This window comes from Polyodon spathula, chromosome 37, assembly GCF_017654505.1.
Source record: "Polyodon spathula isolate WHYD16114869_AA chromosome 37, ASM1765450v1, whole genome shotgun sequence".
Taxonomy (NCBI): Eukaryota; Metazoa; Chordata; class Actinopteri; order Acipenseriformes; family Polyodontidae; genus Polyodon; species Polyodon spathula.
The window spans coordinates 2,035,194-2,062,074 of record NC_054570.1 but is presented as its reverse complement, the minus strand read 5'-3'; the positions used below and the strand labels follow the sequence as shown (position 1 = coordinate 2,062,074).

The 26,881-nt window shown below is 39.7% G+C and overlaps 2 protein-coding genes across 6 annotated transcripts; both read left to right on the top strand.

Moving 5' to 3' along the window:
* Nucleotides 1-410: 410 nt before the first annotated feature.
* On the top strand, nt 411-6,122 carry LOC121304432 (lens fiber membrane intrinsic protein-like). The gene is made up of 5 exons (XM_041235588.1): nt 411-1,060; nt 2,492-2,712; nt 3,754-3,903; nt 4,686-4,820; nt 5,784-6,122. The coding sequence occupies exons 2-5, from the start codon at nt 2,538-2,540 to the stop codon at nt 5,843-5,845; spliced, it is 522 nt and encodes a 173-aa protein (XP_041091522.1). The 5' UTR covers nt 411-1,060; nt 2,492-2,537; the 3' UTR covers nt 5,846-6,122.
* A 1,162-nt stretch (nt 6,123-7,284) lies between these two features.
* Nucleotides 7,285-26,484, top strand: LOC121304431 (DNA repair protein XRCC1-like). Of its 5 annotated transcripts, none has more exons than XM_041235583.1 (18): nt 7,285-7,494; nt 7,666-7,733; nt 8,599-8,691; nt 8,955-9,062; nt 9,708-9,866; nt 10,404-10,481; nt 11,070-11,184; nt 11,861-11,991; nt 12,276-12,426; nt 12,595-12,823; nt 13,518-13,634; nt 14,972-15,068; nt 16,743-16,932; nt 20,259-20,316; nt 20,929-21,065; nt 21,786-21,876; nt 23,524-23,599; nt 26,224-26,484. In XM_041235583.1, exons 2-18 carry the CDS (start codon nt 7,683-7,685, stop codon nt 26,335-26,337), a joined length of 1,995 nt encoding a protein of 664 aa, XP_041091517.1. In that variant the 5' UTR covers nt 7,285-7,494; nt 7,666-7,682; the 3' UTR covers nt 26,338-26,484. The 5 variants fall into 5 exon arrangements, with proteins under 5 accessions (XP_041091517.1, XP_041091520.1, XP_041091516.1 ...); XM_041235584.1 differs by having other exon boundaries at nt 7,291-7,372; XM_041235585.1 differs by having other exon boundaries at nt 7,297-7,329.
* The last annotated feature ends 397 nt before the right edge of the window (nt 26,485-26,881 follow it).

Genomic DNA, 26,881 nt, shown 5'->3' with positions numbered 1-26,881 from the left:
AAAAAAAAAAAAAAGAAGTTACTTGTATTTTTCCCCAGCGTATTTAACTGGAACACGAGAGATTTCAAATGAGACGATAAACCCTACCATTCATTTCAAGCCCTTTTGTTGCTGACTTGCTGTAATTGCTATCAGTGAATGGTGTCTAATTTAGATTTTCTTGGGGGGAAAAAAAAAAGCTTATATAAGAACATAGAAACTGAGGGGGGGGGGTTACAATGTTAAGTCATAGATACTTTAATATAGTTTTTATAATCTTATGATTTAAGATTTAAAGAGCTGATTTTATTTGACTATTTATTTAACTCTTAATATAGAAATACTACACATGATAATACTACATCAATCTTACAGTAGATCATAGTTTAGCAATATTTTAATGTATTTAAATGACTATTTTAAAACATTTTACTGCTTTGTCTATCTTTTTTGTAATATTTTTCTTTACAAAAACTCCCCTGACCAACTACTATTACTATCTGTAAGTGATTACATTAGTCTATCTATCTATGCACTGTATTTCTATAATTTATACACTATATGGGCAGTCATTATTACTATAGCTACTGATGTCCTGTTGTTGTGTCCGTTGTAAATAATAGGTGACTCTTATATTCTTCTTTTCTTTTAATTATCTGAAACAAATTCATTCTGCAGAGCAGCAATTTGCACAGAATCAGGGAAGCTAAAGTCCGCTCATTGTCCTCCAATTGTTGTTTGAGCCTCTGCACACATGGCCCGATAGCCCCAGGCCTCAGTTGGAATGTAGGTCTCAGCAAGTTCTATTTAACGGTCCAGAATGCAGGCTCTGCACATCGGCTTTCCAGAAGGAAAACCGAGGCCAGCCATAGGCTGACAGGGGGCGGTCACCTGACCTAGTGGTCAGCGCCAGTGGGGAATTGTCGTTTTTTTTTCCCTGTTAAAAAGGTTTTGCCACCATCGACAAAAAACGTCAAAGGGCTAGCTCTTTTGGAATCCGGCCTAACAGCTCTGTTTGGCTTCTTACTTGCACAGAGTTATATCACTCTTGTCAGTCTCTGCAGACAGCATTTCCGCTCAGGTAAGCTTGTCGATTTATTTGTTTGTTTGATAATATCTAGTGGGTGTTTGTGTCGTCAGAATAAGTCAACAATAACAAATGTCAAACGTTTGACGAAAAAAACAAAAACATAGTGGCGCCAAAAAAAAGAGCTACTGGAGTTAAGTTTTATTAGCTATCGTTTCATACTGTGTACGGTACATTAAAAGCTCACAGTGTAAGTTCCTTCACTCTCTTCCTTTGTGTTGCTACTTATTGCTGTTGTAAACTCTGTATATATGTATGTGTGTGTGTGTGTGTGTTTATTGGCCAATAACACAACTCCCCACGAAACAACTGATTCAGATTTTGAAACTTCTGGAAACTTAAATCCTTCTTCAGGTGGATGGAAAAAGCAGGGATGCAAACAAGCTGTTTATGACAAAGCAGTTTTATTTAAAAGTCAGAACTGATAAAATGCATTCATTAGCCAAGATGTTTACTGTCATACACACCCTAAAAGTCACCATGTTAACTTTTCTGTTTATAACAGCTTGTTTATAGTACTTCATTTTTTTTTTCATCCAGCTGAATGTTGACAGGTAATCTGATTACTTCTGAGGGACAAAAGTAACAGAGATTACTTTTCATTACTTCGCTTGGAAGTCGTGAGGCATGCTGTTGTTTCAGAATAGGGAAAGCTAAATAAAGGTTCAAAGATTAAGAATTTGTGAAAGATTGAATGCACAATTTAAAAGTTTTTGGAATCAACAATAAAGTGTACATAAGTGAACAATATGTGTGTTTGGTTGTCATTATATTATTATTATTATTATTATTATTATTATTATTATTATTATTGACAAAACTTATCAATAACATATTACTTCTATATGGAAGTAATCTATTATGTTCCAGATAACTTTTTGTAGCCAGTAATCAGAGTAAGTTGCTTTTTTGAAAGTAATTTTACATCCCTGACGAGGTATATTCCAGATAGTGAAGTGATACAGTCATCTTTTCTTTCTACCAGATAACTTCTTACTAAAATCAGCTATCCTATTTAATATGTCTTATTTAACTCTATACTAAAGCAAGTGTAGCTCAGGGTATTATGTAAGATCTAAGCTGATATCCGTCCTACTCAAGGTCAGAGCAGCCAGTTTTTATCAATAAAAAGCGCATATATATATATATATATTCCAGCACAGTGAATACAGGTCACCTCTGCTTGTATCTGGTTGTTATTTATTGAAAACTTTTGCCCTCTGGAGTATAACCGCTGGTGGGCATAAACATTGCACCTGCATTTACAAAGTACTAATGCATTTTTACATCCTAGAGGCTGCTTTGCACCTCCCTTGATGCAAAACCTTTGGCCATAGCCGTACAAATATAAAAACGACATCTTCTTAATCCAGTATCGCTAATGGCAAATTGACAAACTGTCCGGTGTCGCTGCTTTGTTTTCAGATTCCCTCTCTCTGGTGCCCTCCGCCCTGCTGGTTCAACCTTCAAGATGTACAGTTTCATGGGAGGCGGGCTCTTCTGCGCCGCTGTCGCTAATATCCTCCTGGTGGTCTCCACGGCGACAGACTACTGGATGCAGTACCGCCTATCAGGGGCGTTTGCACACCAGGGTCTTTGGAGGTACTGCATGTCTGGGAAGTGCTACATGCAAACCGATAGCATTGGTAAGGGGCCGATACAGCAGTCACGAATGCACCCACAGGATATATGATACAGAAGGATCGTTTTACATAGCCATCTTCTAACTGTTTTAAGTACAAGGGACATGCAAATAACATTATGCTAACTTTCTTATTTTTGCAAAGAAACAGAGTTTAAAATGTACCGACAGGTTGCCAGTTTCCTCCAGGCGGTACTTGAGGCTCTCTCAAATGTGATTTCCTTGTAAAGTAATTGCAGCTAACGAACTGACACCATAAATCTGGCACTTCCATTAGCTAAGGTGACCATGTGGCTCCCTGTTCAGCGCGACAGTTTGGAACAGTTCAGGCTTTTCAACTCACAACCCAATGCATTCTGGTAAGGTAAGTCCTGCTTCTCTTAAAGGAAAGAGATAAGTGAATGGTACCTGAGACAGGTAACGTACCAGAATGCCTTGGGTTGTGAGTTGGAAAGACTGAACTGTCCCAAACTGTCCCAGTGAACATGGAGCCATGTGTTCACCTTACACCATTAACTACATACTGGAGACCTTGAATGTGTAGTTTTGAAAGAAACACATGTTCTAGCACACGTGCTGTATTTCCATTTTCAAACAGAGATCTATTATTATTATTATTATTATTATTATTATTATTATTATTATTGTTATTATTATTATTATTACACTATATTCTCAGTTTTAGTGCCTTACCTTCCAGGACCTTACTGCTTTACTTCCTTGGATATTTCAGGCCAACGGTGTCTTTTGAGTCAAAGCATATTACTGGATGAAAACACGTCAGTCAATAGGGGAAGCAGCTGGTTGGCTTATGACAGCATAGAAAGTGTTGGTGGGGGGTGGGGACAATTTCATCATTTTTTGCCTTGCAAACAGAGACTTATTTAACCTAGTGTAGTACCAGATACCTTATAGTCGCAAACACCCGAAGCAAGTTTAAGGCAAAGTTCTTTGCTTAGGATGGGCAATCAGTTCAGTTTGAATTTCTTACTCAAGTCTTGGGGGGTTGCTGCTGCTAGCTAGTGCTCTTTCTTTCTTGATCCAGCGTACTGGAATGCAACCAGAGCTTTTATGATCCTGTCGGCCATGTCGTGCTTCGCCGGGATAATCGCTGGAATCCTGTCCTTCGCTCACTTCTCCGCCTTCGAGAGGTTTAATCGCTCCTTCGCTGCCGGGATCATGTTCTTCATCTCCAGTGAGTTCACCTTTTCTTTATCCCAAACATCCTCATCATGGGAAAGCCAAGCGTGCAAATAAGGTCGGGACTTAAGGTGAGGGAACACAAAGTCGCTTTTTCCAAGATGAAGAACAGTGGCTTTAAAACTGGTTCCAGGAGACCACCAATAAGTCCAGGGCTCCACTGCTGTGCCATGCAGTGGCCTGGAATCTAGTCTCCTGAAACCAAACTCCAAGTGGCTTCCCTCAGCTTTAGAATGTCAGACCTGCTCAGTACTGTGCTCTGGTCAGATTTCAGAAAGATGAGCAATAGGGTTCGGTCTAATCAGTGCTTCTTCTAGGTGTGTAATCTTTTCAGATCCTAGAAAGATACCAAGCTGGGTTATTATCATTATTATTATTATTATTATTATTATTATTATGAATTAGTCATTTAGCAGGTGCTTTTATCCAAAGCGACTTACAGAGACTAGGGGGTGAACTCTGCATCATCAACAACTGCTGCAGAGTCACTTCCAATAGGACCTTGGTTTTATGTCTCATCCAAAGGACAGAGCACACAGAGGTTAAGAGACTTGCTCAGGGTCACACACAGCGAGTCAGTGGCCGAGCCGGGATTTGAACCTCCTGGTATGAAGCCCCTTATCTTTAACCACTGGATCACCAAACCTCTTGTGAGTTAGTGCTGGTAAATACTTCTTTTTGGATTTGTGATCTGGTCAGATCTGAGAAAGCTAAGTGGCAGAGTCAGGCCTGGTAGGTAGTTAGTAGATTGATCAGAACTCTTTCTCTCTCTTACAGCTCTGTTCGTACTCCTTGCCATGGCGATTTACACGGGTGTCACTGTGAATTTCCTGGGGAAGCGGTTTGGAGACTGGCGATTCTCCTGGTCTTACATCTTAGGATGGGTTGCTCTGCTAATGTCGTTCTTTGCAGGTCAGTTGTTGTCATTTAAAGTCTCCCACATCAAGATTAATTTACTAAAATAGGATTCCTGAGTGGCTGTTTACTTTAATGCAGCACTGTGTTCATTATCCAGTTTGTGTACATACCCTAAAGGTAACTTCAGTTTCTTCCGTAAACACTTAAGGTATAAAAAATAAACGATGTGTCAAATAGGCCAACATTTCTGCTAATGCTTTCAGCTGTAGATACGGACACATGGCTTCTTTCCTCTCATTAGCCAGCCAGTTGTTTCTCTAATTGGCTAGCATGCCTTCAGCCAGTAACATGCTTTGACCCAGAAAAGCTTTGCTGAGGTGACCTGACCTAGGAAGTGCAAGTGTAACAGATTTTCTGAGAGCAAGTCATGCAAACTGAGACATTTCTTTAACCGAATGTATTACCAGACACCAGGGTTTAAAATGAAAATACACATTGCTCTTTCAAAACTCAACATTTGAGACCTATACCTGGAAGTGAAAATATGAACCTGATTATTTTGTTAGCTTCAGCATCTTTAAGGAGTCCTTTCAGAAGCAGTGTTTGAAAAACAACATAGTAAGCCTGGCAAATTAAACAGCCCGCATATTCTGAAATATATTGATTATATAGTCCACATTAATCCTATTTTCTCCTCTACTGCTCCTATTATGCACTGAATTTGCCTGACCTCAGCTAATGGATCCCCAGCTAATGCACTATCCTTGCACTATTGCACTACTATGTCATTGTAGGTATAACTGGTTGTAATCCTAACTTGTTGCATCCTATTTCATATTGTATTTTAGTAGTATTATTTGCACTTACTATAAACTATACTGTATTTAAATATTGCGCTTGCACTGTAACCCTGTACTGCCCTGTAACACCTGTAAGTCGCCTTGGATAAAGGCATCTGCCAAATAAAATAAATAATAATAATAAAATAAATAATAATAATAATCTCCTCCATTGCAGGTATATTTTATATGTGTGCCTATAGAATGCACGAATGCAGAAGGGTGGCTGGGTCTCGCTGAAAACTGGACACATCGACTCCACACACCCTCCCCAAACTGAGACTAAACCACGGGGTTTCCATTCGACACACAATATGGAAGAGGAAAGGGCTGTGCAGACTTTACAACCTGCTGTGCAAACAGACCCCCATGCTGTTCTGACCTTAGGCATGCACTAATCCTAGATTTCTTAAAGATATCAATATAAAGTAGGAACTCACATGCAGTTCTGATTTTGTTTCGTCTTTTAATAAAAGTAAGAATGACATGACTGTGCTGTCATTTACATCAAGCAGAATCTTCAATAAACACTCTTATGAACGAAACTGGTGTCTGCACTGAGTGGAATGGGGAGAGGGGGTGGGGCTTATGTTTCATAAATTATGTCATTCCTGCTAACCATTGTTACAGGATGATTACAAGTATTGAGACTTGCATACATTAGTTGGGGGTGATTAAGTTATTCCCCACCAATTTTATAATTCGTTCTTCATTCAGGACGTAGTGTCATGCAGATTGGGTACATGATTTCACACTGCTTTTGATAAAGCAGGGTTGACCTGGGTGACAGACGCAAGTAAACAATGTGTGTATCAATGCCCCGGAAGCAGCTTGTTACAGACGCTCCCATCAAAGCTTCTCTGAATTGAAGCATCTGCCCAAATGCTCTAGAGCAATTGTTTCTTCATCCCTGCTGCAATCTGGCTCATGGTGTGTCTCAAGCAACAAAAATATGTCTAAACAGAAGAGTTCCTTGTAGAAGTGAAACCTGTTTGTTTGCACACTAGGCAGGATTGTGACTAACTAGAATCAGGGTCTGGACCCGGCTAGGGGTCCCAGCGTGAAAGGGGCTTAAGTTTTTCTACAGTATTATTTAATTTAGTGATTTTCAGAGTCATCACAGCTTATCATCCAATTTGCCTCCAGTTAAGCAATCTATGGGATTTAGTTCTACCACCTCTGAGGTATAAAAAACTCACACCCCAGTGCAGTCTGGTAAGCGTAGTCCTGCTGTGAAAGGTACCTGAGCCAGGTAACGCGTACCATCATGCACTGGGGTGCGACTTGGAAAGCCTGGAATGTTCCAAAGTACTCTAGAGTACATGGAGTCATAAGGTAACCTTATTTGTGCTATATGTAATATAATACATGTTGTTGTTTTGGCAAGATCTTGCACCCCATGGCCTTAATTAAATTCAATTAAAATACATCATGCTGATAATCGTTTGTACATTCAGCACGAATGCATTTTTCTAAACGTCATCACCTTTAAAACAATTGTAAATATACTACATCACCAAATTTCTTTTATTTCAGCTATATTATGTTTTTTTTTTTTTTTTTTTTTTTTTTTTTTTTTTTTTTTTTTAATATATAACGTTTTAAATCCAGAGCCATTATGTCGACTCCGGACACGTTTCGTTAGTCCCGGAAATGCTTGTTGGTTGGTTGGACACAAATTGACATCAAAAAGGAGCGCCAGACAACAGGACCGACATGAGCTGGTTAGAGACAGGGGAAGGGATCTTAGAAAGACAAATAACCAAGGCAACTACATTATAAAACAAGATAAACTCGTAATAAATCAGCACACACCCCCAGAAAGGCACGGTTTCCTCAGAATCTATGATAACTATCGATGAATCGGTGGCCTGTGTGTGTTTTGTGATGTAAGCACTGCGACAAAAAAAAAAACAAAACATTGCATTTAAACTAATTTATTTAAAGAAACAACGTTGACACAATGTTAAGATTTTAAGACGTCTGCAGTTGTTGTTGTTTTTTTTTTAAGTGTATTTTCTGTGTTTTGAGGCATTACTGTACGCGTTTTACTGTTTTAGTTCACTGCTGAGAGAGAATGCCAGAAATTCAAGTAAAGCACGTCGTTTCCTGTAGCAGCGAAGACAGTGTAAGTTAAAATTGTTGTTATTTGTATTGGTATCAGTCTGTAATTAGTTTTATTAATGCGTACTACAGATGACATCACAGATCTAAACATATATTCTAGTAGTGAACACTTTCAAATCGTGACCGAAACAAAATTGTTGTTTTCTATTGTTGACTAAATGTTATTTTTCCTGACTCCATTGTATCCTGGACAAAACAGTTTTTTTTTTTAAGTTTTACTCATTAAAATAGACTGGCTGGTGTGTTACTTTACGATAGACAGTGTTTGTTGGCGATACCTCTGCAGTTTAGAAAGTACTTTGGTGGGTTTTCATACTTCAAAACAGTGGTTTTGTATGGTAATACCCGCTGTGACCTGTTAATCAAATGGCATTTTATTTTTCAAGCGGTAGTTGCATTAAACGGTCCAAGGACCTGATTTTAAATCTGCATATGTATCTACTACTGTCACTAAAAGACAGCATCCTCAGTTGTCATTAATTAGTCTTTGGCAGGCGCTTTTATCCAAATCGACTTAGAGACCAGGGGGTGAACTATGCATCACAGCTGCTGCTGCTGCAGAGTCACTTCCAATAGGACCTCGTTTTACATCCCATCCAAAGGAAGGAGCACAAGGAGGTGAAGTGACTTGCTCAGGGTCACACAGCGAGTCAGTGGCTGAGCTGGGATTTGAACCAGGTGCCTCCTGGTATCAAAACCCTTTTCTTTAACCACTGGATCACCAAGCCTTGGTTTCAGTTACTGTACGTCAGTAAATACCAACCATGCAGTAACGGCAATGTTTAAGTGACTGCAGCTTTTTATATAGATATTTACTGGTAAGCCGTGCGAGGTCTGGTCTGTAACGTGTATTCTGTTGTCCTCAGACTCACAAAGCAGACAATCTGCTGAAAGCTGATACCTACAGGAAGTGGAAGTCTGCCAGGCCAGGAGAGAAGCAGATCTCCATTATCTTGCAGGTAGGGGGGTGGTGGTGGCCTTTTAACCTGTTCAGTGTTAAGATGAGGAAACTCTTCACACAAATACCCAAGATATTCTTGTTTGGGGGGTGGGGGAAACGGAACCAGGCAACTTGTTTCGCTAACTTGCTTTTTGTCGTTGAAGAATTAGCAGCTTGAAATGTCACTTTAATGTTGTTACACTTCCCTCACAATTTGATGTTTTTTTTTTTTTTAAGTTTTTTTTTTTTAATCACAACTCACCTCTGTGCTCTCCTTTTCAGTTTGAGAAGTCGGAGCAGATCCACAGTATTGATATTGGAAATGAGGGCTCTGCGTTCGTGGAGGTTCTCACCGGGAACTCTACTTCTATCAAAGACCAGGATTATGAGGTAAGGAGGAGATGGCATAGCTGCTGTGGCATTCTCAAAGCACTCCAGATCAGACCTGGTATCGATTATGGTTGTAATTGTAATGACAGCAGGACTGCTTGCTGAAATTACAGTTCACTACTGTAGTGTTCAGTTACAGTAATGGCAGTTAGAATTCCACCAACATACACATTTCCACACATTAACATGTTTACTCTGTTAATAAACAAGCAGTAATCGCAGTTACAAATACAGAAGAATACTATAGAACTTTTCAGGTCACTAAAAGTGAATGAAAATACAAGAATAACAATCGCTCAGTGTAAAAAGTAACGTGGAACTGAGAGTGATTGAACTTGGGAAGGTGTGTAATTGATCAGTTGTACGCTCAACTGCACATTTTGAGACTTGTGTAATGAATGAATGTGCATGGCAGAGAAACTATTTTATCAGCTACAATTATTGCAAGACAACTCTTCAGTGATTTACCCTGTGGGTAGTTAGTTTGTTAGAAGAGCAAAGCTAGTGCTTACTGTTATTAAACTGCTGATAATGAATTGAAATTCTCATGGGCAATACCCATGCTTTCACATCTAGGGTGATTTTCACTCACTGTTCTAGTTTAATAGATTTGAGTTGTCCTCTTTTTTTTTTTTTTTTCCCCAGGTGATCCTGGTGACCTCGTCCTTCATGTCCCCCACGGAGAGCCGAAACAGCAGCAATCTGAACCGGGTCCGCATGTTCGGACCGGACAAGCTGGTCAGAGCAGCCGCGGAGAAGAAGTGGGACCGGGTCAAACTCATCTGCACCCAGCCTTACAACAAGGTGAGAGGGGCAGCACAGTGCTTCACTACATTCCTAGATAAGTAAAGGTACCAACAGACAGCCCCTGGTAGTGTGGTCGAGCCGGGACACTGTTCCTGCACTAGTTTCTGTAGGCAGAAGCCGTGGCGCAGTGGTGTACTCGCATGATTCTCATCTCCAGCACACCAGTTTGATACTGTCAGTAGCTGCCTTATCAGTTTTTCATTAAGCGTAATGAAAACTACAAAGCGGTGTGTAACTCAATATGTTAACGTAACATTGCTCGGCAGGTTTCATTGGACTTTATGAAGCAACTTTAGTTAATTCTATAGGGGGATGATGCAAAACCTTGGGCCACAGCTGAAGGCAAAAGTGAAGTGAAGGAGTGAATTAAAGATTGCAGCAAGTGCTTTGAGTACAGGTGATCTGATTGTAACTAGACAGCAGAAGCTGAATAAGTGATTAGGTGTCGGGTAGCAGCAGTAACTTTGACAGTAAATTGAAAAGGGCTGGCAAGCTTGTATTGCCACTGATGCTGTGTTCTCTTGTTTGTCTCAGAATATTTCCTATGGAATCTCATTTGTAAGGTTTCACTCGCCACCGGACGGTACTGAGAATTCAGCAGCTTCACCACCAGTAAGTGACGTTCACTTCAGTCACAAGGTTATAAGCAGTGTTGTCTTGTGATACGTAGCACACTGTGTTTAATCCAATTGCCTGCACAGTTTTTCTGTTTCCAGTGTGCCATGTGTCATGAATCTCCTGTTTCCAGTACTACACTACATTGGTGTATTTTCAAGTCTGCTACACATGCTTAAGTGCATGAAGAAATTGAAACTCTAGTACGCTAATTCTCCATGCGTTTCTTTTACTGTGGTTTGTACAGCTGTGTTTATTATTTATTATTATTTATTATTATTATTATTATTATTATTGTTAATACTGATTGGCTAACTTGTAAAAATGCTAGATCAGGTTGGATCAGATTTAACAGTTTTATTTTACACACATTTTAGAATTTTTTTTGCCCTAAATACTCCCGCTATCCCACCTTGGAGGGGAAATCCTTTTTCATCCCGTTGATAACTTTAGGCATGGCGGCTATATTTTTTTGTACCACTAGATGGCGCAGTTGTATCGCATCAATGTAAAAAAAAAAAAAAACCCTCCAGACTCTTGCTATAAAGGAGTTCTTTCAGCTGTCTTCTCAATCTCTCTCCACAGAAACTGACGAAACTAGGCCAGTTCAGAGTGAAGGAGGAAGAGCCCGGTACTGCCAGTCTGAAGCCAGGCAGTTTGTTCTTCAAGAGGGCGGCCAAACCAGACACCCCTACCAAGAGTAAGACGAGAGTGTGTGTGTGAATGTGCATGCGGTGGGCAGAGAGTTAATGAAAATGTTCACTTTTTGATCCTGAATGCTGCAGTGATTGTAGTGGCTGATTTTATTTATGTTATTTTTTTTCTAATCGTAGCTCTACCTGCTACGTCTTTTTATTAAGGAATTTGAACTAAAAAAAATGGTGCCACTTGCACCGAACAAGCGGTTGAGACGTGCGTTCCACTTACTTGTGCATACTGACCAGTATAAGCCACGGTGGTCTAGTTTTTGTGGTACCTAGCTTAGATTATCTACAGTTGTTGCTGGGGGATATACGTGTTGAATGTTTATTACCAATATATTGAAACCTGGCGTTTTACTTTTAATGATGGAAAACTAGCAAGGAAGCTCCTAAGAACATTTCATTATTTGCAGTAGCTTAACACAGAGAGTGGTGAGGATGTGGAATGGGCTACCTAGTCATGTTGTTGAGACTGAATCACTTTGATCCTTTTAAGACCCACCTCGACAAGCTCTCAAGATAAATCGGACACCAGGAACCGGATGAGCTTAGATGGGCTTGTCTTGTGATTGGTTGCAAACTTTCCAAATCTGCTAATGCTTGAACATGCTGAAGCATGTGAACAAAAACTCTAATATGCTAATTTTCCATGCATTTCTTTACTGTGGTTTCCAGCCTCCTCTCACAATGACAAGCCGACCCCAAGCTACGCCACTGCCTCTCTGCAGTCTACAGGCTGCGCAGCCCCACGCGCCACCCCTGAAGCCCAGGAGAAACCAACAACCAGTACGACCGCTTCACCAAAGGTAGAGTACGGGATTCTCATTTTACTGCACTTTACTAGCTGTCAGAAACAATACAGATTTTAATAAAACTATCAATTTGAGTGATAAATAACTATCATCTGATTTGAATCATACTATTTCAAAACCATACGACCTAGCAACGAAAAGCTTCTCGGTGTCGAGCTTTAACATTAATTGGGGGGGGGGGTGGGGGGGGGGGGGGGGGGGGGGGGGGGGGGGGGGGGTTGGGGTGGCAAATGCATTTTGGATTTTGAATGACACTGGAAGCTTCCTGTTATCTGCAGGAGCCGACGCAGGGAAAGAGGAAGTTTGAGTTTAGTAAAGAAAGGCAGCCTCCCGCTGCCAAAAAACAGAACTCCCAGAATGCTCAGGACCCCGCTGAAAACACAAGACCTAAACCTAGCCCCTCACAAACCAGCAGCAAGAAACTCAAAGGTGAGTGATCAGGTGTTTCTGACTACCTACCTGTTATATATATATAATATAGATACATAATTTTTTTTATTAATGTCTCAATCCTAAAATTCTAGGCGATGCAAAACTTTTGGCCATAGCTGTAGTTTGCATAAAAAAAAAAAAAAATTGATTTTAAATTGTGTTTAGCCGAACCAGTCAGCCCATCATCTCTCCCACAAGAGAAGAAACCACGAAAGCAGGAAGAGAAGAGAAAGAGCAAGGGTTCGACAGAGGCGGAGTTCTCCCGGCTCCTGGAGGGCACTGTCTTTGTGCTCAGTGGATTCCAGAATCCTTTCCGGGCTGAACTACGAGACAAAGCGCTAGCCCTGGGTGCTAAATATCGGTCTGACTGGACCCCCGATAGCACCCACCTCATGTGAGTAGACGCAGGGCAGAATTATTATTATTATTTTTTAATTGTAATCATTAATTAGTCATTTAGCAGACGCTTTTAGTCAAAGCGACTTCCAGAGACTAGACTGCTGCAGAGTCACTTCCAATAAGACCTTGTTTGTTTTACATCTCATCTGAAGGGTGGAGCACGAGGTGAAGTGACTCGTTCAGGGTCACACACAGCGAGTCACTGAGCTGGGATTTGAACAGGGGAACCTCCTGGTTTCAAGCCCTTTTCTTTAATCATGGACCACTGCGCCTAACATTTTCCATAAATAAGTGCTAACTAATGCTTTACACTCCATTGCAGTGTTTCAGAATCAGTTCATCAATGCACCGAGACAACATTATTCTTGAAATTAAGAAGCAGAAGAGAGCTCTTCACAAAATGCTTCAAATACAACTGGAAACATTCGTGTGCTCATAATGTCATTTATAAGTGCATATATTGTATGTGCGCGAGGCTCCGATCAAGTCATGCTTAATGCAGGCATGCCAAACAAAATCCATGCTGCTCAATAACTGATACATTGTCTGATCAGTTTGAGTTTGTTATTTAAAGGTGAAACATGCAATCTTAGCATAAGTGTTACACGACAACTACAAATAACATGGCTGTAAACACCTGTGGTTTAGAAATGTTTACTTCTAATAATAATAATAATATTTCTCTCTAGCTGTGCCTTTGCCAATACCCCCAAGTACAGCCAGGTGAAGTCGCTAGGGGGCGCTATTGTGCGTAAGGAGTGGATCCTGGACTGTCACAAAAGAAGACAGAGTATCTCTTTTAAACGGTAAGTAATGCCAGGCTGGGTGCCTGCTGTCGCACTCTTACTGTCAGATCTCAGGAACAGGAGCAGCATCATTCCATCAGCGCAGAATAACAATGCTCGAATACACGCTGTGTTTAGTTCTTCTGTTAATTTTGATACATTTTAAAAAGTATTCAGTTCAAGTGGTGGGTTTTCTTGTTTCTGCACAGACGGGGGAACGAATGAGTTAGTTCCCATTTGTACAAGGGTGGGTCCAGGCAAAGTAACGCTGTTATGTAAACAGTTTGATTTCGATTAAACTGCATCTCTGTCGCTATATTATAATATTGATTAAAAAGCCCTGTGCTTCATTCAATGCTCTTCTTTTTCAAATGTCTTCTGACTAGGCGCCAGTCGACCTTTTATTTTTATTTTCAAAGCAAGGGCTTTGTTATTGTGGAGCGAAATAAAGCTGTGGTTTATTTCAAGAGCTTTGTCTCTGCATGCATTTCATTTACAAAGCTTGTCCTGTTTAGGAGACCTCTGTGACATTTTTTTCTCTCGCTGTGCTCGGCTCAGTGGAACCATCGAAGCCTAAGTGGCCCTTTTGTTGTTCCCATAAATGGAACTAATTATGCAGTCTTATTTAAAAACTCCATTTCGCATGAGTAACTAAAAAGCAGGTTCTGTTTGAAGTGGAATTCTGAAACCCTTTTATTTTTTGGCTTGAGCAAAAAGTAAAGATGAGATAAAATACTTATTTATTTATTTATTTATTTTTTTAACTGAAAAGCACATAGAAAATATTTGTTTTTGTGTTCTGCACAATATTTGCTGCCACTTTTTTTTTAAACCAGAACAATGAGAAACCAGCTTTGTTCTAGAATGTACCAGAAAGATGCAAGCATTAGCTCATAAGAACATTTGCCTGGGTCAAAATGTTCTCTTAACAGAGCTTTTTCACTTTTTAGATGTCGTCTTAAGGTGATTTTATATTCTGATTTTGAAGTACCCAAAATGAATGAAAAAGTCCTCACGGCACAAAGTATTTTGATGCGGAGTGTACTTTTTTGAGGCTCTCTTTTGGGCGCTATTCATCAGAATGCTATTCCTTTCACTTCCCTACCTTCATCCACTTGTCCACTTACTAATATCCTGGCACAAAAACAACCAATTTTGGATTGCTTATGCAATCATGATGCACCATGATAAAGGCATTCCTTAAAACAGTTATTTGGCAGTATCCATATCTGTTGTTTTTTCTACGTACGTACTTGGGGTGTAGTAGCTTGTGGTGGTTTTTCGTTTTCACGAGACTGATGGCTCTAATTTTGTATGTGCTGTTTTCTGCTTTGTGCTTGTCGACACTTCAATGACAGGTACCTGATGGACGGAGCGGAGTCCAGCACTGAGGAAGACAGCGAGGACAGTGAGGACGAGGGCTCTGGGAAGCGTCAATCATCCAGTAAGAAGCAGGTGAGCTGAGACTGTGAAGTACCGCTGGATATCAGATGTATGTAACCCATACAAGGGTCACCCTTATAAAAGTTTACCACAGTATGGTCCTTTTGCAATTTCCCCATGCTTGTACTCTGCATTTATCATAGTTTGCCATGTTTTGTTTAATACGCTATAATATTCCATACAATGCTTTCACTCTGCTTTATTACACTTTGCTATGCTTTTACTATGTTAAACTTTTCTAAAGGCACTTTTGAATTTATGTTCTGATATAGTGTTTTAAACCATATCTAATGAACTCTAGGACATAGATTTCCCCCGTTTGGCAAAATTAAAGAGAAGGAGCTTGAAATTTCATTGTTATATTTTGTTCCTTACCTTTTTATGTCGTTTGCAAGCCAGTGTAAGGTGCTTTCACTATAGTACAAGGCCTGCTCTTGATTTATTGTTGCCTGCCATAAATATACAGCTAACAAAAGTTTTGCATTACCCTACAGAGTTAACTAATTCTACTTCATATCCGCTGAATAAATACATGATCTGAATGATGTTGATGTATTTTTATTTAGTTTTTTTTAATTGTCTCTGTCCTAAAATTCTAGGTGATGCAAAACATTTGGCCACAGCTGAATGTGACGTACAGGTAGCCTGGATCAGCCAAAGAGTCTTCATAAGAATTATTTAGTGATCTGACATTTCGGATCAAGTTTGCTTTCGCTGATGTTGTTGTCTTTTAATAATAATACGCCCCTTTCTCTAATCCTCTAACATGTTTATGGCAGGCAACTGGATATGAAGAATCCTGAACTCCCAGTCATAGCACCTTAACACAGTGTTGTATATAAAAAGCAAAACACACGCAATATTTGATTCAATAAGAATCTCTCCAAAAAAAAACAAACAAGAAAACCAATGCTACTTGCTCTGCAGATTTCTGAGGGAGCCTCTTGGTGCACCACAAACAGCATGCTGCGTGTGAAACAGTACATTTGAGCCTGCTAAGCCCTTTGTTATGACAACAAGAACAAGGCAGCTTTTAAAGCTTAGTTCACTATCCTGTATTTCACGCAATTGCCTGTTTTGAGCCTTCACTTAATTTATTATCCCACACTGTTTATAAAATCCCCTGCAAAGATGTAGTGGAGGCGGTTGTATGATGTCACACTTAACATTTTTTCATATATCGGCAGAACTGCATATCTACTTGTCATGAAGCCTGGTGTTAACATTATTTAGCAGAAGTTGTTGAGAGTGTCCGATCCTGGGGATATATGGGGGTGTCTATCTGTCTGTTCATCCATCACTCTGCATGCCACTGTTTACATATATCTGGATCATCTCTTTGCCAATTCCTCTGCTGTACTATGTGTGCATTCTGTTGGTATTTATCACTTTCTTTTCATCATACTGATCGCTCTAATTTTGAATTTAGATGCATGTTCCTGACGTACTTTTTCAATTGTAAGCAGTTGCGTGGTATTCCTCTTATATGAAAACAAATAGCATGATCTAGCCAAAGTACTTCGTTCTTGAGGTTGCGCTGTGCAAGGACATAAAAAGGATTTCTTCCACTTGCTCGCTGTGTGACAGATGCCTTTTTTTTTTTTCCAACATTTGCTGTCCCCAAATGACTTTCTAACCTGTAGGATTAAAGCAGTCCTGTGTGTTTTTACATGCCACTAATATTAGGGTTGGTGTGAATTGCAGAGGGCAGGCTCCCCCAGCACTAACCACAAGAGAGTGACTCCAAAAAAGGAGCAGCAGAGAGAGAATGGGGAGCGCCCTGGGACGTCCAGAGCGCCAGGATTAGGCAAGAGACAACCACCCCCAGAGGAGGAGGAGGACAAATTTGGGGGCTCCACTGATGAAGAGAAGCCTGGTATGTGAGCGCAGGGGTGCACAGATCATGTTGTATTACCATTTGTGGCGCAGTACAGTCGAACCCAAACTTACGAACTGACCGGTCAATCGAATACTGCGCTTTCACCTGGAAGTATACAATCACTCAATCACGCGTGCAATGCGTATAGATAGACACTGCTATATGTGCCGCATACCGACAAAGGTGAGGCAGATTTCAAAGCAAGTACGGGGTCATTTTACTAGGGTGCAGAAAGCAGGTGTACACATTTATTAAAACCACTGAAAACTCATTTTCAGAGTTACGGATGTTTCAGACTTACGAACAACCTCCATTCCCAAGGGGTTTGTAACTGTGAGGTTTTGCTGTAGATTAAAACGATCTTTCATCCTTCTTATCTCAAGCTTGGTATGCTGGGTAGATGGGGAGGGTTGGACACTGTGCTTTTTGCTTGTTTGTTTCTTTCAAACAAAATACAGATAAGCATATTCTCATTTTCAACACGCTTTGGCACACACTGCGTCACAGTTTTGTAGAAAACCGTTTTAATAAGATTGATTGTCTTCCACTGGGACTCATCTCTTTTTGTTTAAAAAAACTTTAGAGACTCTTCTTGGGTAACTGAATACTTGAGGACATGAGGTGCTTTCAGATCTCCACTTTTTGTTCACGGTAATGCTGTTTTCTTTCCCCTGGAAAAAAAAAGCCACTCTGCTCCAGCAGAGCCGTGACGGAAGCAATAGTGAGAGGGGAAAAGATTAACTTCTCTTGATACAGAATCTTCCGGTATCATCTTCCTTGGAGAGCCAGGGCTTATCTTGCTAATCCTTCTGCAAAAACCTTGTCAGAGCTGGTGTCTGTCCCTGCATTAAACAGCCCTTCAAATGCGTTGTGTGCCAAGTGCACTGTAGACGAACAGAACAGCACATATCCAAAAGTTGCATAAGTGCTTCTGGTTGAGGCTAAAACTACATTTTTCTAGTTTTGAAATGTTTAAAAGATATATTTAACACACAAAGTACACTTAAAGGGATGAACAGTTCAGTGAATTGTCCTAGGCATGCACGTCACCTATAAAGATCTCGCGTGTGTAGATGTAAAAGATCCGTATGCTGTAGTGAACATTTATTTTTATTTAGTACTGCAATAAGAAATCTGTTTGCAGGTCTTGCGTTCTGATTGTCTTGCACTTTCCTGGTCAGTCCCCCCGCCTCCTTCAGGGTGGGGTTTCCTGTCTGTATCCAATCAGCTGCTTCCTTATGAGGACTGACATGCTTTACAACCAGTATAACCGGCTCTGGCACAGAATACCTTTTCTCAGTTTGCTATAATGACAGGGTTTCGGTTTGAAGTAGGTATGGAGTATTACAGAAGTCGCCCAGTTTGAGTGGAGGTTCTTGTTTTCATATCAACTTTAACTCTTATCGAGTCAGATTTGTTATATCACTGTATTTGTCTCTGTACTTTATATCACTTTATTGGTCTCTGTACAGTGCGTGCCGTGACCAGTTATTTACCAGAACCCTGCTGTGCTGTCAAATTGAATGCAAGTCCTATTACCTGTAACAGGAAAGAAATAGGCTTGTGGCAGGAAATCAAAGTGAAAACAAAACAATAAAGGGTTTGTTAAAAAGTTCTGCTAATGGAGAGAACTATTTCGTTTTTTGCAAGTGTTGTCACAAGCCAGAGCAGAAATTTAATTTGGAAAAACACCTGCAAGTCACCCGAGACATTCATAAGCCTTTCCTATTTAAAAAAAATCTGTCTGTCTGTCTCTGCCCACCCCCTCTCTTCTCACACGCTTAATGACTTTCACTGCTTCAGATGAATTGCCTGCATGATCATAAATGTAATTAAAAAGCAGCTCGCTTTGAAACCTGTTGAGTCTCTTCCTTTCGGTCTCTTGAATTGTCAAAGAGCACCTTCAATGTTTATGCGATGCCATGTTTTCTGTCCTTTTTTATTCTCTCTCTCTCTCTGTGACGCTGATTCTAGCATTTACATATAAATTGAAAACATGACTGTTTGCTTTTATCTCAATTACCCGGCTGTCTTGTGAGTGCGCAGCTTAGGGCCTTCACAGTATACAGCGGCACCAAAACAAGATGCAGACGGATACAGCGAGTTTCGGTATCTCCACATCCCTTTTGTGCAGGCAAGGCAAAACTGCAGATGTTCAAATTGCAGGGGGGGAAGAATTTTTTAATTAAGTAAAAAATGAGTACTTTAGCCTTTAGTAATCTCTTCCTGCTTATTAACGCTAAGAACCTAATTTTAAATCCCCCACCACCACCACCACCACCACCACCATCCCACGTGAATTGGAGAATCACAAAGGATTTAAACTAAGACATTTTTCTGGAGTTAAGGGATCTCAAAGCACTGTACATACTGAATGTAAAACTACTGCTGTAAAACACAAGCCCAAAACTCGTGCAAAATGAAAGGCAAAAATGCATCAAAATAAGTCTAAACAGTTGCCAAACCCGTCCGAATAGAATTTAAGTCCCTGTTAAATGTTTTTGTTGAGTTCCAAAGTTCAGTTCAATGTAAATCTACTAATAATAACCAGATTTTTAAGACCAGAGAACACAACTAGGGACATATGGAATGAGCTGAAGTGTATGCAGGACCATGTAGGCTAATGAAACTTTAAAATCAATCTTGTATCGCACAGAAGAGATTTACTAAAGTCAACTAACACTTAATGGGGCATAACTAAGACTATTGGTGTCAATAAATAAATCTCTGTTTGTGGGATATTGTCTTCACACAATTGAGCCTGTGATACAACGTGTAGAACTATGGATATTACAACTTAAAAGGTAACTGTGTGAATATGTTTCTGTCCTAACATATACATTTTATTGAAGGAGGAGAGATCAAACCGTGGGTTAAGAATGTAATAATTTGAAAAAATCTTAAACTTGGCATAAAGTATTTTGGATGGTCCCACTTCACCTTATTAAATGTTTTTTTTTTTTTTTGCTAGTTTTCTGAGCAAGGTAATGAGATGTAGAAATGTCTCAATGTTATCCGAGGGATTTCATGAAGCCAGTTTGATAACCATATTCAACCAGCAAGAAACAAATGAGAGGAATGAGCAAGTTATTGAGTACTTTTTACCTTTTAAAATGCTTTTTGCACTTGCTTCAAAACCCATTGAATGTTCTTCCTTGTTGATCAACATCTGTTATAGTCTACTTTTCTTGCCAGACAGAGGCCTTTTTTAGTAAAATGATTGATGAAACTGAGATACAGGTGAAAGCTAGAGATTTGGGGGAGTAGGTTTCACCCTTAATGGCTTTGGAACCCCTGAGAGATTCTCCTGTGTCTCCCTGCAGATAATGGCCGGGACACTAGTGGAGACTCAGGGATGGACACAGAGGATGAACTCAAGAGGTTAGTGGTTTTATAAAGAAGGCATTCACTGAATGGTTAGTCTGCTTGACTCGTCAAGAGACTCTTGTGATTGTCGACAATTGAAATGTCACTATCGCACAAAAATCTGTCATGTTTAAAGCTGCAGTCCCCGTGTATTATCCGTGACTATTACACACTGCAATAGGGATTCCTTTAGAAATAATAAAAGAAACAGGATAAATTTATCCAAAAACGTTGCAACAAAAAGTCGTTCTCGGTTTCTTGAAGTCATCGAGACATTGAGGATGTCTTGAAGACTCTGAGAAAGACTTCTGATCGAAACGGGTGTCATTGAATTTGTAACGTTTCTTTTGGCATTTCTAGAAGTGCTTCCTTTGCACTTGGTAGCCATTGAGCAAAACCTCTTGTGAAGCATTATCCTTGACAGAAAATGACACGACACTCCACATTTCCCTTTGAAATGTATTGCCACAAACTTTGAGTGGTTTCTGAAAACTGGGGGGGGGGACAAATGGGCATTCCAAATTGTGTAGAAAGTCAGAGAGTCTGATTTAGTGTGTGATCTTTCTGATCACACACTAAAAATGTACAAATAATACATTTAAAAAGATCTATATATTTCTGCGGCAGAGTGGAGGCTCAGAACCACAGTAAGAAGCAGGGACCTTTGCACTCAGCAGGAGAAGACGACCCATACGCAGGGTCAACGGACGAGAACACAGACGCTGAAAAGCCAGAGATGGACCTTTCTATCCCCGAATTGCCAGGTGAGGAGGAGCTGTTTAGTGTGGCAGAACCCCCTGCAGTATTCCATTACCTTTGCTGTATTCCATATCGTATTTGTTTTTCATTAACAATACCGCTCTGGCCAAACGTTTGGCATCACCCTATCGAATTAACTAATTTTGCTTCATAATCAAGTGAAACCTGCTGAATATTGTTACGTTGACATATTGAATTAAATACCGCTTTTGTAGTTTTCCCATATACTTAACGAAAAAAAAAAATGACAAATTAAAAAATGTGACATTTCGAAATCTAACGTGAAAGACTGGCCTACTATTATGGCTTACAGTAAAACATAGCAATATCATTTTGTAGTTTTACTGTTAAATAAGAAATCTAAATTATGTTCCTGTAGCTTTTTTTTTTTTTTTTTTTTTTTTTTTTTTATTCTGTCTCAATCCTGTAATTCTAGGTGATGCAAAACTTTTTGGCCATTTACTCAAAATGTGCTTTAATGAAGCAGTCCTTAACCGAAACATTTCTTAAAACAGTCCTTGATGACTGAATTGGGACAGCATATCAGTGACGACACAGAGTCTTGTTTCTGGTATTAATTTTGATGGAACTTAGGTTTTGCATTCATCTGCTCTGGGTGAATAAAAAAAGTTTTAAAAAGTAATTCCATTTTGTTGTGTTCACACAAAAAATGTAGAAGTATAGACAACCAGGTTGTTCAGTTTTTTTTTTTCTTCTTCTTACAGATTTCTTGACTGGTAAACACTTTTTCCTGTACGGAGAGTTCCCAGGAAACGAGAGGAGAACGTTGATCCGGTATATCACAGCATTTAACGGGTGAGTCGTCTTGATCTTGGGATAGGAGGACCCCCACTGACCTACAGCTGTTGTGGAGGATTGCTGCAGTGAGGCAGCTTTTTAAATTTGGATGACTCCAATTGTCCCCAGCGTGGGGAAATAAAGGATGGAGTTTGAGTTGAAGTCAGAATGTGGAATCTCCACAAATCTCATTTCAAGTTTGTTGAATGGGCACTGACTTGAGCTGATTAACCCTAAAGCGATGCATTGTTATTTGTAACGGACAGCGAGTGCTTTTCTTTGAGTCGAAGTGAAGGTTAGATTTGACGTGACTTTTTGTGCCTCAATATAAGGTCACCTAAAGGGATTTTATTACATAAAGGTACAGGCTGGATCCGAGTTTACTCGAGATGCATGGATGCTTATATACTATTACTCCTACCTATACTTTCTGTTTTTCAACAGAGTCCACATTGCTTCTATATTTATATTCACAGACTATACCATGGCTCAGTAATTACCTGCATAAATTACATAGAAACTTGATTCAAAACCAGTTAGCAAGCTGAATCTTACACTATTGGCAATATCCATGTAAACTGTCCTGTTCTAGTTTTACTGCTGTGCGTATATACTATTTCCATTTCTATTATCTCTTAGTTGCAGTCACTCTCATAAGTCTGTGTTAAGGTGCTTTGGTTAGGAGTTCAATAGGCTTTGAGCTAGGCAAGGTGAGACCAAGTGGCTTTACATTAGTAAGCGCTAGCGCCCTCTTGTGCACAGCTAGTCTGTTGCCAGCAAAACAAAAGGAAACGTGCACCAAAGTAGCAGATCAATAGATGGATGTTGCTATAAAAAACAAAACAATTTGGCCGATCTAACCTTCATTAAATCTATAGCAGACAATCGGAACCGAAGAGCAGCTCCTGAAATCGGATGAAAGCACCTTAACCCGCGAGACGCCGTTGTCCTCGTTTGAAGACGGGTTAACTGTGTTATGATAACTCGCTCTTATTTCTCAATTACTTAATCGGACCCTTAATTGAACTAATAATGGGTTAACTAGACCTTTTTAATTGTTCCCAGTGTCTAAAAAAAAGTTGCCGGTTTCAAGTCGTTTTATAAAATTGTGTAGTTAACTTGAAATCTCTGTTTTAAAAGCTGGAAACAGTTAACAAGGTTTAATTAAGCACATCATTAGTTCAATTAAGGGTTTGATTAAGTAATTGAGAACTCGGTTGGAATGAAAACCAACAAATCTATTTGGTACTTAATGGCTCAACACTGACTTGAGCAATCGCACTCAGAAGGATGGGAAACCGCATTAAAAAAGAAAGCATAAAAACAAGAAATTAAGCTACTTTTCTTCACCTGCCTCTGGTGTTTGCCTCCAGCATCTGTTATTTCTGCCAGTGTGCCACAATCTTATCTGATTACAAACTGATCTTGGTCTGTCTTGACACTAATAGGAACAGCCTGGTATACAAAGTTGTGGATAGGGTAGTTTCTTCCCAGACAGTCCCATAAAGTGCTCATGAGTCTTTAGACTGCAGTACGGCGTGAAGGGACACCGACTGGAATGCGACTGTGGGACTCCGCAGTTAGAGGGATTTCATGGTGTGGATGACGACACATCTAGAAATTAAAAGCCAGTGGAAGTGACCGTCTCCCGCATGTGTTTCACAGGGTCATTGAGGAGTACATGGATGAAAAAGTGCAGTATGTCATCACAGCCCAGGATTGGGACGATACCTTTGAAGACGTGAGTACAGTACTTTCAGAGCACGCAGCTTCAAAATACCTTTTACTTTTTTTTTTTTTTTTTTTTTTTCATTAGCAGATGCCCTTATCCAGGGTGACCTACAGTTGTTGCAAAATCTCACGATACAAAGTATCCCCTTACAAAATATTACATTACAGATAAGAGCTGTTATAAAATACAATAGTCAGTAGAAAATAAGCACAAAATAACAGTAAATAATTACGTTTAAGAGCGAATTCGGCTAAGAGGTATTTGCTTAAAAGAGTAAATTCCATTCAGAGCAAGTAGGAAGTACAATAGATGGATAGGAACGATTTCAAATAAGAGGAATTACAAAAAACTAAAGTGCAAAAATACAGTTCTAATTAAGAGCCGTCAAAGAATACAGCGGAGCAGTGCAGTACAAGAAGGAGGTGTCGAAAGGTGTTCAGGGACTGAGCAGCCCTGATACCTGTGAGGAGGTCGATCCACCACTAAGGGGCGAGGGTGGAGAAGGAGCGGGCTCTGGGAGCGGGGAGGGGGGGGCATATGGCTAATCTACCGGTGAACGAGCGTCTGAAGAAAGAAGTTAGCAGAAAGGTCGAGACAGCAGTGGGCAAGTACAAGAGTTTTGAACTGAATGCAAGCGGCGATAGGGAGCCAGTGGAGAGAGCGGATTAGCGTGGGAGAATCAGAGTAAGGTTTGTGAAGTAAGAGTAAAGCTGAGGTATTGTAGTACCCAGATATCATGTTTTAAAACGAAAACGCATGTCCTAGAACCAAGGGTGTAGCGATTCATTGTGTGTTGATGCGTCTGGATCTTGTCTACACGAATTTAAAAAATGAATAAATCCAGGTCTGTCATTGTGAAAGCTTTTGATTTTGATTCACACCTGAAGCAATTTCTTTTTTTTTTTACCTTTTCTTCTCCCCCCCCAAGAAAATGACAGATCTGTACTTTAAGTTTTATATTTAAAAAAAAAAAAAAAAAAAAGAAATGACTGCCAAAAAAAGTCATTGAATCGAAAACCGATTTTATAAAAATATTTTTTTTAATAATAGAACTTCATTGTAAATCCAAGCTATTGTCCTTGATAACAGTAACCTTACCTTGCTGAAATAACAGGTTTAATATATGTGTAAGGAACATAGTGGTCAAGCAATCTCAGCCTCATTTCGCCCCTGGCACATAAAAATAAAAGTGATGGAAATACTTCATTTATTCACCGTACGTTTGAAGCACCATTCTGTGCAGACGTCATGAAACCTGGCCAGCAATTCTTAGCTCAATATTAAAACCACTCTGTCCTTTTCAGTTTGCACATGATATGAAGGTCTCTCTCTATTATTCATTCCCTCTGAGGATAGCGTTCGGCAGAAGGTTAACTTGCTTTCGACAAATCATCTCAACGTGCTAACAGATTACTTTCTAATGTTCGATTTCATTTACACCACAAGCGTGGATAGCATGTTTACCAGGACTAGTTTTGAGTGTGTCTTCCCTTGCGTTCTAATCCAGCAGTGTGCTACTGAAATTCAGGAAATTCACAACTGCCACTGATACATCTGTTATAAAAACTGGTAAACTTAGTTTTGATTTGGACTTTGAACAAGTTTAATCAAGAAATGCCAGCTACTCATCTGACTGGCTTATCCGAACAGCCTGTAGCCCCTTCATTAATACCGGTAATGGTAGGAAGTAAGAGGCTGGAAATTGACAGACTGAGCTCAAGGCTCTATCTAAAATAGATAATTGATTGTATAAATTGATCAAGTCCACCCTAATTGTGTTATTGTTTTACCTCTATAACATTGATGGTATTAGCTGTGATGTCTGTCAGCTTTATCTCTGTGTTTTTTTTTTGTTTTTTTTTTTAAACTGTACACTGGATAAACGCAGGAGTTAAACTAAATGTATGTGTCACTCGCCTTTCAATTTCATTTCAATTTGTCTTGTTAAAATAACCCAGAGCAGAAGCAATTTATTTAGTTTTCTTTTAAAAGCCACAGGAACCAATTGCGCTTGAATTTCAATTTGTGAAAGTTAGATGAACAAACAATCTGACATGTCTACACTTTACTGGGGGGCAGGGGGATACCAAGGTCAAATTTAATTTATGAAGTAGAACGCTTCATTCGTTCGCTTTTTTTTTTAAAGAAGTCGTTCCTTCTTTTGAAAGACGGGTGTTGATTTGAGTAACGCTGCTGTTCAACATTGAGGCAATGAAAAGCCTATTTGAACACGTTGATGGTTTACTGTAAACGGAAGTTTGATTGGCAGCAGAATGTTTTTAATAACACGATTTTATTCCAGAATAAACTCTGTAGAGCCATCAAAATAAATGTTAAATTGGAATATGTTTTACAAAGATTTAGTTGGGACCCAGCAGTCTCTAATTGGTGATATACTGGTAACTGGAGCTTTCCAGCAACCCTCTCTTGGCTACTGTGGCTCCTGTTTTACCTGCATCCCCTGTCACGCCTTTTTCAGATCGTTCACTTTCCCCATTTCTGCTAGACTGTTTACAGTTGTGATGCTCCTTCAGCGCTGTACTGCCGGAGGAACTGCATGTCACATGACATTTGCATCTCTGATCAAATGCTGACACACCTTTTGTATTTCTTGTACTCTGTTTTCTTTGCAGGCTCTGATGGAGAACACCAGCCTGTCGTTTGTGAAACCGCGCTGGCTGTACGTTTGTAACGAGAGGCAGAAACTAGTCCCCCACCAGCCCTACGTGGTGGTGCCCCAGGCATAGGGGCGCCTGAGAGGAAGTGATGTGCAACACCCCAGCAAATGCCAACCATAAGAAAAGTAGTTTTCTAAAGCTGTGCGATTGCTTTCTTCCAGTAAGCCCATGTATTTTTGGGAAAGACTTTTTGATTCGTTTTTTTTTTTTTTTTTTTTAAACAATGATGTTTTTTTTTGTTGTTTTTCTTTATCGTTGTGTTAGATCGGCAATACACTAATAATCACACCTTTTTGTATGGAGCTGTAGAATTCTTTCAAAATGATTTTGATTTGTATTGATTGCAGTCAGAAATAAAACTGACAGACTTGCACTTTTCAGCTCTGTTCCTTTTTGAAAAAAATTCATAGTTTACAACACCTGCCTTCGAATACCAAACCAACTTCTTTCAATTTTTACCCATTTCTTTCCAGTACAGCAGTACAAACTAATTGCGAAAAGTTTATCCCTTCACAGATTGTGATGGGATTCAGGGATAATAAGCATGGTTGCATCATGTCCACAACCCAACCCAACCCAAGCACACAGATTTGTGTCATGAAAAAATATTCAC